General features: G+C 33.1%; 2 protein-coding genes and 1 non-coding gene across 6 annotated transcripts; 1 reads left to right on the top strand and 2 right to left on the bottom strand.

Moving 5' to 3' along the window:
* LOC130812653 (inositol polyphosphate multikinase beta-like) lies at positions 1-3726 on the top strand. 3 transcript variants are annotated; one of them, XM_057678197.1, is made up of 2 exons: positions 1-247; positions 2394-3721. In XM_057678197.1, exon 2 carries the CDS (start codon positions 2460-2462, stop codon positions 3336-3338), a length of 879 nt encoding a protein of 292 aa, XP_057534180.1. In that variant the 5' UTR covers positions 1-247; positions 2394-2459; the 3' UTR covers positions 3339-3721. The 3 variants fall into 3 exon arrangements, with proteins under 3 accessions (XP_057534180.1, XP_057534182.1, XP_057534181.1); XM_057678199.1 differs by having other exon boundaries at positions 11-247; positions 2410-3726; XM_057678198.1 differs by having other exon boundaries at positions 12-247; positions 2404-3725.
* A 1439-nt stretch (positions 3727-5165) lies between these two features.
* LOC130812652 (protein trichome birefringence-like 3) lies at positions 5166-8260 on the bottom strand. 2 transcript variants are annotated; one of them, XM_057678195.1, is made up of 4 exons: positions 7644-8260; positions 7029-7203; positions 6683-6867; positions 5166-5792 (listed from the first exon to the last, which is right to left on the bottom strand). In XM_057678195.1, exons 1-4 carry the CDS (start codon positions 8081-8083, stop codon positions 5309-5311), a joined length of 1284 nt encoding a protein of 427 aa, XP_057534178.1. In that variant the 5' UTR covers positions 8084-8260; the 3' UTR covers positions 5166-5308. The 2 variants fall into 2 exon arrangements, with proteins under 2 accessions (XP_057534178.1, XP_057534179.1); XM_057678196.1 differs by having other exon boundaries at positions 7640-7846.
* A 6099-nt stretch (positions 8261-14359) lies between these two features.
* LOC130814352 (U2 spliceosomal RNA) lies at positions 14360-14556 on the bottom strand. Its single transcript, XR_009042381.1, has one exon. It is a non-coding gene; the product is annotated as a U2 spliceosomal RNA (small nuclear RNA).
* Positions 14557-14954: the final 398 nt, after the last annotated feature.

The following is a 14954-nucleotide window of genomic DNA, read 5'->3' as shown; positions in this document are numbered from 1 at the left end:
CACATAGAATTACAATCTATACAAAATATAGCAGAAGAGCAAGAAAGACGTGTGTGAACTGCCAACACTTGAACATTTTTCTGTTTGGTTTTGATTTTATAATAACACCTGTGAAAACATACCAGAAACCCATTGCCAGAAACCTGCAACTGCTTAAAATCATGCGATGCCATCAATGGGTTTCATTCTGAATGTTTCTCTAATTAAAGGGGACGTTTTTACCTCTTAATCTTTCCAGGAATTCAAGGTTAAGTTTCTTTCTTTAATCTTTTTTCTTCATATACAAAGGATCTTGTTTTTTTTTTTTTTTTTTTTTTTTTTTTTTTTTTTGAGTTGTTAATCTGAGTAATACTGCCATTCGTTTGTGTAGTGTTCTTAGATTTTTCATTTAGTCTAAGTTTTACATGTTCAATGTTCTGTTGATTAGAAAGCGATTCATTTATGACATTTTGCAAGTTTTGTGCCTTGCCCACTACTTGTTTGATGAATTGTTTCAAGTATGATCGGTTTTCAGTTTCAGAAAAGAGTTTATGCGCATGAATTCTGGATTTAGAGGCTTGTAATTTGAGCTTGCTGATTGGTAGGATATGACAGAATAAATCTATGACATTTGGGTTTATGGGTGTTCCTCTTTTAGCTCTTTGTTTCATTGATTCCCTTTTGAATGGATGAACATAAATGGTTACCCAGTAATCCACTAATTGTGCTCCACTTTTTAGCCTGTTGATGCAAGTAGGCATGCTTGATTTGCTTGTTGATTGAAGCTTAAGACTTGCTCCTTTGTCCCCTGAGTTTGCCACTTAGGGGGTGGTTTTCGGTTTTGATCTAGAAGAGAAATGCGAATTGCAAGTTTTAGTGGGGGATTATAGGTGGGGTTATATACAATAGAGGTAATGTAGCATATCATATGGGACAGACTTAAATAGTATATGTAACAAAATTGGGGGTTATAGGAAGTAGATGAGTAAGAATGGGATTAACAAGAGCCTCTGACAGCATCAAATTAGAGTAAACCCCGTTTTAGATAGGAATGTTTTGTTTTTTGAGTGGTTGCTTATTGTGGATTAGTTAAGAACAACAAACAATGACAAAGCAATAATCCTGACAAGTTGTGGCCGATCACTGTGGAGTGGATTAGCAATAATCCTAACAAAGTGTCTCCACACAGCGACGGATTTCTGTTTTAGAGGTCTACTTTAGGCAAACCTTACCACATAGGTGTAATGTAGTTAAGTAGCAAAATTTCTTAAGGCCTCCCTATGAATCGAATCCGGTTTGGTTCTTACCTAGTTATAGGATCTTATTATTTTGAAAAGGAGGATTTGATCTGACTCTTCTCAAGCCTTGATATTACAAAGTTATGATCGTCAGATATGTTTTAACAGATATTCTGGCATGATGGGAGGAAAGATTTTCTTGTAAGAATTGTAGAATTGTGGTGGATCTGGTTTGAACAAATATGAAAACTAAAGGCTTTTTATTTTTAATGCTCTTGGTCCACTTTTGTTGTTTATTGCTTTAAAGGGAAAGGATGGTGACAAAAATGAGATAAAATTGCAATGATATTGTTTAATCATCATTTTGTCACTTTTTAGGATAAAGATTGAATCTCTTTGTGTTGATCAACTACCTTTTGTAACTTGCTATAAGTGTAGGCCGACATCCATAGTGCTACCTCTACAGTGCTACAAATGGTTTTTGCCTTTTTGAAAGGGATTAAGTTAGTCATACTCATATTCTTTGGATCCAAATTAATGCATTCTCCATCATGATTAATGTATTTGTTGCTCTGGCCTCTATGAAGGAACCCTTAGAAAAACTATTGAACAGACAGAAGCATGATCTCCAAGATCTTGGATCGAATTAATATTGATCTCAGACCTTGGAATCGCTCATTCGATGAGCATTTCAATATTATACCTTGAAGAGGACTGAACCTCCATGCTCTTTAGCAGAGGTTTTAACATATATTTCATTGTTTGCATATATGTGTCCACTGGACTGATCATTTGATTTATGTAGCCGATTCCAATCCTTTTGGAATTAAGACTTTACCTTTGTTTGTGCAGTGCAGTGGCATTGCAAAGTGCAAACCTACAACGAGTTACGGTCATAGAGTAATGCGCTTCGTAACGCCTAAATATTAGTCGAAACCATAAGATATTCCTTGATACGGCCCAAAACGTGATTTTTTACACCTTTACAACACAGAAAATATCGGTTCGTTGTTTTTGAAACCTGCCGACGCGATGCGATGCGACCTTGTTTTTACTCAATAGTTACAAATATTAACGTGGGAGTAGATTTTCTTTGCAACTCTTTATTCCTTGTAGTTTTTCAGGAACTCAGAACAAAATTCTTCATCTGTTTTCTATTTTTTATTGACGAGGCAGATATATGAAGTTTTAGTTGTAGGGAAGAATCGTTTTCATTGAAAGAATCACACAAGGGAGTGGAAGATGCTGAAAATCCCAGATCATCAGGTTGCTGGTCACCAAGCTCTTAGAGGACAATTAGGCCCACAGATTGATGAATCAGGCCGCTTTTACAAGCCTCTCCAGCAAGATGAACGAGGTTCTAGAGAGCTTGCTTTCTACGAAGCTCTCAATTCTAGCTCAAAAGTCAAGAAGCAAATTCTCGGTTTCTTTCCTGCGTTTTATGGTACTCAGATACTTGAGGCATCTGATGGATCTGGACTCCATCCACATCTCGTTTTGCATGACGTTGTCTCAGGTTATGTGAAACCATGCATCATGGACATCAAGATTGGATCACGAACATGGTATCCTCAAGCATCAGAGGACTATGTTGCGAAGTGTCTCCGCAAAGATAGAGGAAGCACTAGCGTTCCATTGGGTTTCAGAATATCCGGCTTGCAGATCTACCAAGGTGAAAAACCCGGTTATTGGAAGCCGGACAAAAAGCAAATACAGAAGTATACTGTACAGGATGTCAGACCAGTTCTCAATAAGTTTGTTTCTTCAATTCCTTCGAGTAGTTCAGACTGCGATCCTGATCGTGCTCTAGCACATGATGTCTATGGCGGTTTATCTGGAATATTGAGACAACTGAAGGAGCTAAAGTCATGGTTCGAGACTCAAACTGACTATCACTTCTATTCTTGCTCGATTCTCTTAATTTACGATGGAGAGTCAGAAACGAAAGGCGGAAATCCTCAGTCGACCATTAAGCTTATTGATTTTGCTCATGTTTTTGATGGTGACGGTGTCATTGATCATAACTTCTTGGGTGGTCTTTGCTCGTTAATCAAATTCATTGCAGAGTCATCGACACCACCGTCCACCAAACCCGCAAGGATGAATGGTCTGGATTCGTGAAGCTAGTGAAGTTCATGCTTTTTTGACTGTCGAACTTCTCTGGTTTAGATTTATAGTGTCAAATTATCCAGTTAATAATTTTTGTTAAATTACAAAAATTTCAGCTTTGGTTTGATTTGTTTGGAACAAATTAAAATATCTTGTTATTTGTGCTTTCTTTTATACTAGTCCTATATAACAAGGGCTCATGTATTGTGGTGTTTTTATAGCTAAATGGATTGGTTTTTTTTTTTTACTTGTTTATATTTATAAGTATACACTTGGGTGATGCTGAATTGCTGGTGTGTTCAACGTACTAGCTTGGACAGGTCTATTTGTAATCTTAAGGGGTTTCTTGGATCGAGGATAAATATTTAAAGAGGTAAAAAGTCAAACTAGTGAAATAAAGTTAAATGGAGGTGCAAATGAAGTAATTGAAATACTTGTGAAAGATGTAGAATGAGAGTAAAGTAAAAAAGAGTAATAAAAAACATGATGTTTTTCCCTCATTTGGAGTAAAGTATTCCCCCACCTTCCCCTAGGGTAAATTTATAATTCCAATATATTTGTTTTTTTTATCCATTTTCATTACCTTTTAACCAATTTTTCCACCTTTTTAACAATCAAATTCCTTTAAACTTCTTTTTAATTAATTTTATTTTCCTACTTTGACTTTTATTTACCCCTTAGATATTTACACTAAATCAAAGCGACCCCTAAATACTTAAGTTTAACGCTTTATAATATATCCTTTGGGGTGATTGTAGTGGTAGTATGGTGATTGGTCGAAATCATGAAATTCCTGCAATATAACACCAAGTATCCGAGTTAGCCTCCGGGGATGGTGCCTCTGACGCGCAAGTTAGTATTCATGTATACGTGATACTCCTAAGTCCTAATGTAATAATAGTGTTTAGAGAGACAAAGTATAATACTCCCTCATATTACTATTTTTGTCTTATTTGTCGTTTGCATTCTATCCAATGTACTATTTCAATCATAATTATCTCTAATCATGCTTTATTAAAAAATATAAAATTAATATTAATAAAATTTTCAGGAGTCAATTGAGATTCTACTTGACTATATAATAAAACTTGATTTTAAAACTTATAAAACTTGCAATATTGAGGAAAAAGATTCTTAAAAAGTAAATAATACAATTATAATAGTGAATATGAGGGATTATTGCTTTAGGGACGCAAAAATTCACCACCTTAACTTGATTTTATATAAACAGTATTATTTTAAATATAATTTATTAAATATTCATATTCATATTTCTACAAGAAAAAATAGTGGTTTTAAGAGATTAAAATGATACGAGAATCCCCTAATCCCACCACTTTAACGCTACCATTTGGGTCAAACCCACATTACTGAACTCAGTAGTAAATTTAAGAGCACAGGGATTTATAAACTACGAAATATTCATAGATTTGACTGATATGGGAACCTAGCATTGCTACTTCACTTTTGCTTCCGCTTACAATTTTGTCTATTTCTCTTGGTGTTTTCCTATTTTAGGAGTACTAATTTTGTCTATTTTTAGTACTACTTCTGATTTCTATATATATTCGTAATTAATTCGTTGGGAGTGAAGCACTGTTTTCTTATTCAACGGTATATTAGATAATTCATATAGAAAATAAAAGAAAAAATTTGTAAGTGATATCAATCAACTTTTTATTATAAAGATTAAAAAGAGTTCTCATTTACTAGACTAATTGATGTTTCTCAAAACATTATCTTTATTTAATTAATAGAAAAGATTGAGTTTTACAAATAATTTAATTTATAGATTTTATAAAATAAATATAATTAAATATAGAATTTTACAAATCAAACAACCCAAAAATAAAATATTTCATATAATCATGTTACATTTTTCCTAATTTAAACCTACGTATCAAATATCAATCCTTAACTTGCTAAACAAAAAAGAAAAAAAATATGAACAACAAAAAGAAAATGTATTAATTAAATTTCATTTATATTCCCATATCAAAGAAAAGTGAAGCATATAATAATCGATTCCAAGTATCAGGTAATCCAGGAAGACACCAATGATTACAATCAGCATAAGTATGAATCAAATTTTTCTCCGTATAAAGCTTCCATTGTGAACTCTTATAGATGGAAGGATGAGCATCAATTCTATACTCTGATAACTTCGTAATATTCAAGTATGTAACTTGTGGGTTTGTCATTCCTTTGATAATATTCTCAATAATGTTGATCATAGATTTTGGGAAGTTATTTTTGTTGGATGATCCATCTTTTAGAGGTTGGGTTGCTTTGTAGCAATATGGTTTTCCACTATGCAATGCTGAAAGACTTCTAAAGAATACTTTTGTTTTATTTGGATCCACATTTTGTTTGATCCATTTTGCCCATGTTTTCATCCCAATTTCATATGATTTGTCTATTGGTAAATCCTCCAATAGTTGTCCTTTGTATTGTAATAAATCCCATCTGCATGAATTTGAGTACAATTTTAGAAATATTAATACAATTTACAATTTATTAAATTTTGTGATATATATATATATATATATATATATATATATATATATATATATATATATATATATATATATATATATATATATATATATATATATATATATATATATATATATATATATATATATATATATATATATATATATATACTCCTTTTCGTCCTAATTATTTTGGATCAAAAGAAAATATAGTGTTATTTAAGAAAAAATGGATATTATTAATAATACTAAAGAGAGAGAATGAATTATATGAATGCAATTAAAAGAGAGTTAAAATGAATTGATGAGATTAAAAGAAAATAATAGATCTATGTTTATAAATAAAAATGATGCAAAATGACTGGGACATAGGGAGTATATATAAAGATTAGCTACATCTATTGCCGGGATAAACTATCCATTATAATAGATATGATCAAGAAGTAGTCATCCAAATCACTAATAACAAATGTTATTTGTCTATTAATAATGGGCAACCCACTCAATCTAACTAAGTTTTTGCATGTATATATACTTACAATTTGAAATGCATTTAAGTGTAATGATTGGAGGAATTAAATTTGACTTTAAAGTTTTTCGCTTTTGTTTGTTTTGTTATTTTTTGTTTTAGAAGATAAAATGTTACATACATTAAAATGAAATATATTTAAACGAGATTTTGTTAGATTAATCTTAAAATATAATTTTTTATTTAACAATTTTTATAATATTTTTGAGCATATATTAAAATTTTTAAAATTACTTTAAAAACAATATAAAAAATAAAGTGAATAAACAAAAAATATTTTATACATACTTATTTTGAAAATAAATGAAAGGTGATAGGGTAGGTAAAGTTACTTTTTGAATTGTCCTCTAAGCGGCCACCAAAGTGCTGAATTGAATATCATAACATCTGCCCCTTTCCAATGCTTGGAATTGTTTGAAACTTGATCTATTATAAGTACTTTCTTCCCACTTGTATGGTTTGCATCAAATTCCATCAAATATGGGCTCCAATAGAACTCTATTATGGCATTATAATCCTTAAAATAAAACATGTACACAAACATAAATATTAATGTAATAATACCGTTGTATATAATATATTCTCTGAGTCTCTTTGAATTCGTAAATTTACGTTTGTAATGTTAGCAATCTTTGTAACAAAAGTAGAAATTAAGAAGAATTCATGCATTTTTTTTACCTTAGCTTTGAGCACTTTATACTCAAGATTTTTAGCATCAACTTGTACCGTTGAGGATGGAATTGAAGAATATAGAAGGCAAGCCAAAGACTCCCACATGTTTCTATTCATTGAGTCTCCCGCAATTATTAACCTCTTGTTTCTAAGCCTTTCAAGCATAAGTCTTCCATCAAACCTAAGATAATAAATGACATAACCATCTTAGACATATTCGTGTACCAACAATCAGTGGTGGATTTAGAAAATTTTTATATTTGAGTCAAACTGAAACTATAAACTTGTAGTGGAGCTAAATATTCGGTTTCATACAAAAATGTATAATATCTTAAACATAATGCTTAAATACACAAATTTAAGCAGAATTAGTTGACCCCACAATTAAGCTAGTTAGTGTATTATCTTCCACGTGAGTGACCAAAATTTGAAACCTTTAAAGTGTGTTTTACATGAAAAACAAAAAAAAAAAAAAAAAAGAAAAAACATTTTGACATCATTTTTTTTTGCTAGATCCACCACTGGTTGTACAAGGTAATTTACCATGATTTTAATCCTATCTAGTTCTATGTTTAATGATCTCCCAAAAAAAAGTAGAAAATGCTTGATCTACATACTCACAATGGTATATCACAATCTTTAGCTTCCCATCTCCATTTCTGATAATCAGAATCAGGTCTTCCATTCTTTTGGCAGCTCATCTTCTCTTCAATAAATGGACAACTTACATAATCATACTGAACAATTTCTTCAGGATTATAAACCCATTTTCCAACAAACATGTTACATTTCTTTTGATCATCAATTGACTTATTTATTGATTTTCCCAATTTATTGAAAGAAATATTGGGATTTTCAACATGGGTATTATAAATTTGAGTTGACTTTTGTAGTATATCATTGGGATTAGCGGTAGAATTAGCAAATTCTTGTTCTGTGTTTTGGGTATTATCTGCAAGATTCAGATTTTGATTTAAAGAAAGAACAAGAAATAAACACCAAAAAGAGCTTACAATTAAGAAGAATTTCCATCTGTTTTTGATAGTGGAAATAAATTCCATAACTTGGAAATTACTTTTGTTAGATCATATGTTAATTTGGGTTTTGGCATTGTTTTTGAATGGTTCAATTAGGTAATACTAGTAGTATTAAAAAGTTGGTCAACAGATTCTTTGCCAGGTTGTGTGTATGAGGGGTGTATGTACTAACATGGTAGGAATAATTGGCATCCGACCAATAATATGGTTTTTGTAGTTGCCTAGTAGTGGATTATATCCATATATTCAAAGAATCAATCTAATAATAAGCCAAAATAACAATTAACAAGTTGATTTTTCGTATAAAGTTTTACGATTGTAGCAAGTAATAACCCTTAATTTTAAAGAATTTAAGTTAGACCACAATTGAGACTGGTCTATAAATTAATATAGTCGATAAAATTTAGTGTTGAACCAAAATCTTAGGTGAGAGATGAACTAAAATATTAGACTATTTTTGTTTAAGGGGTCAAAATATAAAAAATTGCTTAAAGCAGTCATAAAAGTAAAAAATCAAAAACTATGGAAGATCATGACAAACTTTGATGATAATGATAATCATCATGACACGTTAGATGAGGAGTCAGCAGTAGTTTGTTAGAATTCTGTTATGCAATAACAGAACAGTGTGGTTTGTAATAAAGTTGTTAGCTGCTTGTAACAAACTTATATATACATTTCTGTAAGCTATCCTAAAGTGCTAGCTAATCAATCAATAAAAATCCCTTCTCTCTTTCTCTCTATTTTTCTCTCAAGATCTGATGTTCTTCATTGTGATTCTTATCATGGTATCAGAGCTGGAGCTCAAAGATCTTCGAATTTTTCGATTATTACAATGAAATCAATTATAGTAGCTCCGAATTTCTGCAGAGTTCTATAAGAAATCGTGAGAGTTTGAGCAATTTTCTTTTATAATATCATATATTGAATCAATCAATATATTGTTTCTTTCGTTTATACATTTTTTTTTTGCTTGTAAATGGCGAAAAATTCGTCAGTTCCAGTAACTTCTGATCCAACTTCACCTTATTACATCAATCCATCTGAGAATACTGCCTTGCCTATTATTTCTGAAAAATTCTCTGGTGAAGTTTATGGTGAATGGAAGAGGAGTATGATCATTGCACTTGCAACGAAGAATAAATTAGGTTTCATTGATGGAAGCTTGCCGAAACCAGCTGAAAATGATCCAAATTGTGGTGCCTGGAAAAGATGTGACGCTATAATCATTTCTTACATTTTGAGATCGTTGGAAAGTTCGATTGCTAGGAGTGTTTTGTTTTTGACTTCTTCTCAGGAAATATGGAAGGATCTTGAGGAGAGGTTTTCTCAGACCTCAGGACCTCAATTATACACCTTGCAGCAATCTTTGACAGATTTGAAACAAGGTCCAGAAACTTCTATTACTGAGTTTTTCACTCAGATGAAGGCTATTTGGGATCAAATCAATCAGATCAATCCATTGCCTTCTTGTACAAGTGCTGGTTGTACTTGTAATCAAACTTTCATGAAGCAACAGCAATAAGAAAGGCTGGTACAGTTGCTTATGAAGCTAGATAATAAGTTTACTGCTGTGAGAACTAACATCTTGATGATGCAGCTCTTGCCAACCATTTCTATGGCATATAAGCTGCTCATAGAAGAAGAAAAGCAGAGGCAAGTAAGCTTGATTGATGAAGAATCAAGTAATAGAGCTATGGTGTTTGCTGCAGACTATAAAAGGAACTACAAGAATCATTATCAGGGTTCTAGAATGACTTTTCAGTCGTCTAATGGAAACAGATTAGTGGTAGCAGGAAAGAGACCTTACTGTGAGCATTGTAGAATTCCTGGACATACAATTGAAAAGTGTTTTAAACTCCATGGATATCCTTCCACTTTTGCTAAAGGAAAAGTCAAGAAGGTTACAGCAGTAGCTCAAATGAAAGAAGGAAATGAGGAGATAGCAGAACATGTTACTCATATCTCTTCAGAACAGTTCAGCAGTATTCTTAAGGCTCTACAGGCTCAGGGATCAGATGAATCTCAAGTACATGTGGCAGGTACATGTCTCTTAACTTGTTCAAATCAAAATTGGATTGTTGACAGTGGTGCTACAAACCATATTTGTTCAAGTTTAGATTTATTTGAGAATTATAAAGTGTTTGATAAAAGTCCAAACACAATTACTATTGCTGATGGTAAGCATGTGACAGTTGAACATATTGAAACTGTGCTCTTTGATAATGGTATAGAGTTGCAGAATGTTTTGCATGTGCCTGGGTTGAAGTTCAATTTGATATCTACTCATAGATTATGTAGAGATATAAATTGTGAGATAGTATTTACTCATGATAAATGCTTAATTCAGGGACCAACTTTGAGTCAGTCAGTGGTGCTTGGTAAATTGGTGTCTGGGTTATATGCTCTTGATGATAGAATTATGACAAAGTCAGAGAAGATATAGACTCAGGAAGTTGCAGTTGCAGATGCAACTAAAGTTGGTAAAAATTGCTGAAGATGCAAAACTTTGACATCTTAGAATGGGGTATATGCCTTTCAATAAGTTGCATCTAAGTAACTCTGTTTTTGACAATAAAATAGGAAGTGAAGTGATTTGTCAAGATTTTCATAAGGCTAGGCAGACTAGAAAACCATTTCCTGTAAGTTTGTCTAAAGCTGAAAAATGTTTTGAGTTACTTCATGTAGATACATGGGGTCCTTATAAGAATAAGACTCATGATGCTTTTAGTTACTTTCTTACCATTGTAGATGATTTCTCAAGAAATACATGGACATTTCTTATGAAAAATAAAACTGATGTTGTGAGTCTTCTTTCTGATTTACTTGTCTTCATTAAGACTCAATACAGCAGTTTAGTGTTATGGGTAAGGAGTGACAATGCCAAAGAACTATGTGAGGGAGATATTTTGCTTGTTTACAGAAAGTATGGGATTAAACATCAGAAATCTTTTCCTAATACTCCACAGCAAAATGGAGTCGTGGAAATGAAGCACAGACATTTATTAGAGACTGCAAGGGCATTATATTTACAGTCTAGAGTTCCTATAAGGTTTTAGGGTGAGTGTTTGTTGACTGCTACTCATGTTATCAACAGAATGCCATTGAGTTCAGTGAATTTTGCTTCTCCATATGAGTTGTTGAATGAAAAAAAAAATCAGATCTGAGTCACTTGAAGGTCTTTGGTTGTTTGTGTTATGTATCAACTTTGAAAACTGGCAGAACAAAGTTTGATGAGAGGTGTTCACCTTGTGTCCTATTGGGTTATCCACCAAATCAGAAAGCCTTTAAGGTTTTTGATTTAGAGACAAAAAGAATGATTGTTTCTAGAGATGTAATTTTCTATGAGAAACATTTACCTTTTCATTATGAAACACAAGACAACACCACAAAATATCCCATTTTTCTTCCCATAAACACACCCTTAGACCTAGACATGAATTACCCAACACCAGAACCATTTCAAGACTATTCTGATACTCTGACTGCAGAACATGATAATACTATCATTTCTGCAGAAATTGGTCAATCCAGTTCCTCAAACACTCTAGCTCCACAAAATATACCCAACCCTGTTTCTCAACTAAGACAATCAGACAGGCCAAAGAAAAGACCTGCATATTTGGATCAGTATGTGTGTGCAGCAGATTTTTTGCACAGTCATTGGTGTAATATTGTACAGTTTGATGTACTCCCTTCTCCAATGAAAGTGTTGTTAAACAAGGTCTCAGAAATTTCAGAACCATCTAGCTACTTGGAAGCTTCTCAAGATACAGGGTGGATAACAGCAATGAACAAAGAGTTAGATGTCTTGGTTGCTAATGATACATGGGAGTTGGTGCCTTTGCCAAAAGGAAAAAAACCAATTGGCTATAAGTGGGTTTACAAGGTGAAGCTTAAAGCAGATGGAAGCATTGAGAGGTTAAAAGCAAGGCTGGTTGCTCAAGGATTTACACAAAAATATGGCATTGATTATCTTGAAACTTTTTCACCAGTAGTTAAAATGGCAACTGTGAGGTGTTTATTGGCTTTGGCAGCAAGCAAGAAATGGAGTTTGTATCAGTTGGACATTAATAATTCATTTCTGCATGGAGAACTTACAGAAGGAGTTTATATGAGAGTTCCAATTATGTTTGCAAGCTTAACAAGTCTTTGTATGGACTTAAACAAGCTTCTAGACAATGGTATGCAGAGTTGAATTCTGAGTTGCAGAATATGGGTTATAATCAGTCTAAAAATGACTATTCCTTGTTCATTAAGGAGGTTGCTGATGATATCACAGTAGCAGTAGTATATGTTGATGATATCACAGTTGCAGAACATTGAGTTATTTCTTGGGGATAGAAATCTGTAAATTGCAGAATGGTATTGTGATGACACAAAAGAAATTCACAAAGGAGTTGCTTCTTGATTGTAATATGGATGTATCAAAGGCTGCTAAAACTCCTTTACCTGCAAATGTGAAGCTTATGATTGATGATGGAGAATTGTATGCAGATTTTGAACATTACAAGAAGATAGTAGGGAAGTTGAACTTCTTGAGTCACACAAGACCAGACTTGTCCTTTTCAGTACAGACTCTGAGTCAATTCATGCATTAGCCTAGAGTGCATCATGTGCAGGCTTTGAATCATGTGTTGAGATATGTTTCTCACACCTTGGGTCAAGGAATTGTTCTGTATGCTACAGATCACTTGACTCTAACAACATATTCAGACTCAGATTGGGCTGCATGCCCCAATACTAGAAGATCAGTAACAGGATATGTCTTGCTATTGGGCAAATCTCTAGTGTCTTGGAAATCTAAGAAGCAATCAACTCTTTCCAAGAGCTCAAGTGAAGCTGAATATCGAGCAATGGCTTCAGCATCTTCAGAGACGACTTGGTTGGTCAGGCTTCTTACAGAATTGGGTGTGACAGATCTGAAACCAGTGACTTTGTATTGTGATAATCAAAGTGCTATTCACATCGGTAAAAATACTGTGTTTCACGAACGTACCAAACACATAGAAATAGATTGTCACTTCACTCGTGACAAAGTTCTTGAAGGATTGATTCAGTTGACATATACTCCTTCAGTAGAACAGCTTGCAAACATCATGACCAAAGCTCTGGGGTCATTACAGCATAACAAGCTGAAGTCCAAGCTAGGTATGTATCCAGATACAGTCCCTAGCTTGAGGGGGGATGATGATAATAATAATCATCATGACACGTCAGATGAGGAGTCAGCAGTAATTTGTTAGAATTCTGTTATGCAATAACAGAACAATGTGTTTTGTAATAAAGTTGTTAGCTGCTTGTAACAAACTTATATATACATTTCTGTAAGCTGTCCTAAAGTGCTAGCGAATCAATCAATAAAAATCCCTTCTCTCTTTCTCTCTATTTTTCTCTCAAGATCTGATGTTCTTCACTGTGATTCTTATCAAACTTTATCTCTGCCTATGTGATCAATTCTAATCCTTTAAATTGTTGTAACTCATATTTATTCCTTTATGAAGTATAATTTGTGGAAAATTTTAAAGGTGAAAACAAAGACAAGATCTTCAAACCTTTTAGCGAAGACTTTTCTCAAAAATAGTTTGTGATTCACGAATTGCCTAAAAGGTGTTAATTTAAGAAATGCATAATGAGCCAAGTTAAAAAGTGATGGTCTAGATAAGATCTCAAACAGCCGAGTACTGATGAGCTTGTAATTCTTCCACTGACAGGAGCGGGAAGTTTGCGTTGCTCTGTGAGACCAGCCTCACGCGGTTCCATCCACTCTTGTAAACCAAGTGGGGGCATTATTGGACTGTCTACTAGCTCATGATTTTTTCACGTTTTCCAGCAGGCTTCAAGTTAACATAGAAGTATAATTTTTAATATAAACTGCTTATAGTGCTAAAAGTTACAACACGTGTGAGAACTGAGATTAAACTTCCAAATGATATTGTGGCATGAAGAACACTTGTATAGTGAATGGAAAAGAGAAAAAGAATGCGATTAGAAACTATTGCTTCCACAGAAGTTGCACTAAAACTAGGTGCTCTAGACCAGTATGGCAGTATGTCAATGCAAATGACTGTATCCTAGACCGATAAAGCAGAGCCATGACCTGAAAGACTTTGGGTGAACTTGAAGATAAAATAAGTAAATGTGAACCGTCCTTAATACAATGCATAAATTTGCCACAAAAACTACCTGCCTTCAAAAATTATTATTTCATTCTACTTTATACTTAGCAGAACCAAATCTCGTAACAAGAACTATGTCAATGCTAAATGTACGGTATTACAAATTTTAATTTCTGTATTAGTGTGGTGTGCCAGGCCCTTACAATAGTGCAGCGCATGGGCGACGCATGAAGACCCCAGATGCAAGCACCTGTGATGGACCTTCCCCGCTAAAAATTAAATTTAATATCACTGTGGACCATTGACCCACGTATCAGATATTAAACTGATAAGAACAGATACTACACTTGATCTTAGCCAAAAGGCCGAGAAAGGTATGAGTTGTATATAAAGCATTTTACTTTTTATAGCATTGCTGTACTGATTTCATCTCTAAACCTCCAATGTGGGATTCATAAAATTGTTAATAAGAACCACTTTCGAATTGGTAAAGGACATATCTTTGTGTAAAGTCCTAGGTCTTGACTTGAAATCAGAAGATGAGTCTTTGATGATGAACTCCCATTCTTTTTAATCTCATCAAAACCTATGGCATCGAGCATTACTGCTTGAAGAATCAATATGAGCTTTTGAACTTTAATGGCGGTAATTAGTTAGTACCCCCAATTTATTTTTTCTCTCCTTTTAATATTTATATACAATAACACCTTTAATAATCATAGGCATATAATAATAATAATAATAATAATAATAATAATAATAATAATAATGGTAAA

This window comes from Amaranthus tricolor, chromosome 5 (genome assembly GCF_026212465.1).
Source record: "Amaranthus tricolor cultivar Red isolate AtriRed21 chromosome 5, ASM2621246v1, whole genome shotgun sequence".
Lineage (NCBI taxonomy): Eukaryota > Viridiplantae > Streptophyta > Magnoliopsida > Caryophyllales > Amaranthaceae > Amaranthus > Amaranthus tricolor.
The sequence above is the reverse complement of the archived record's forward strand: the minus strand, read 5'-3'. Positions and strand labels throughout refer to the sequence as shown.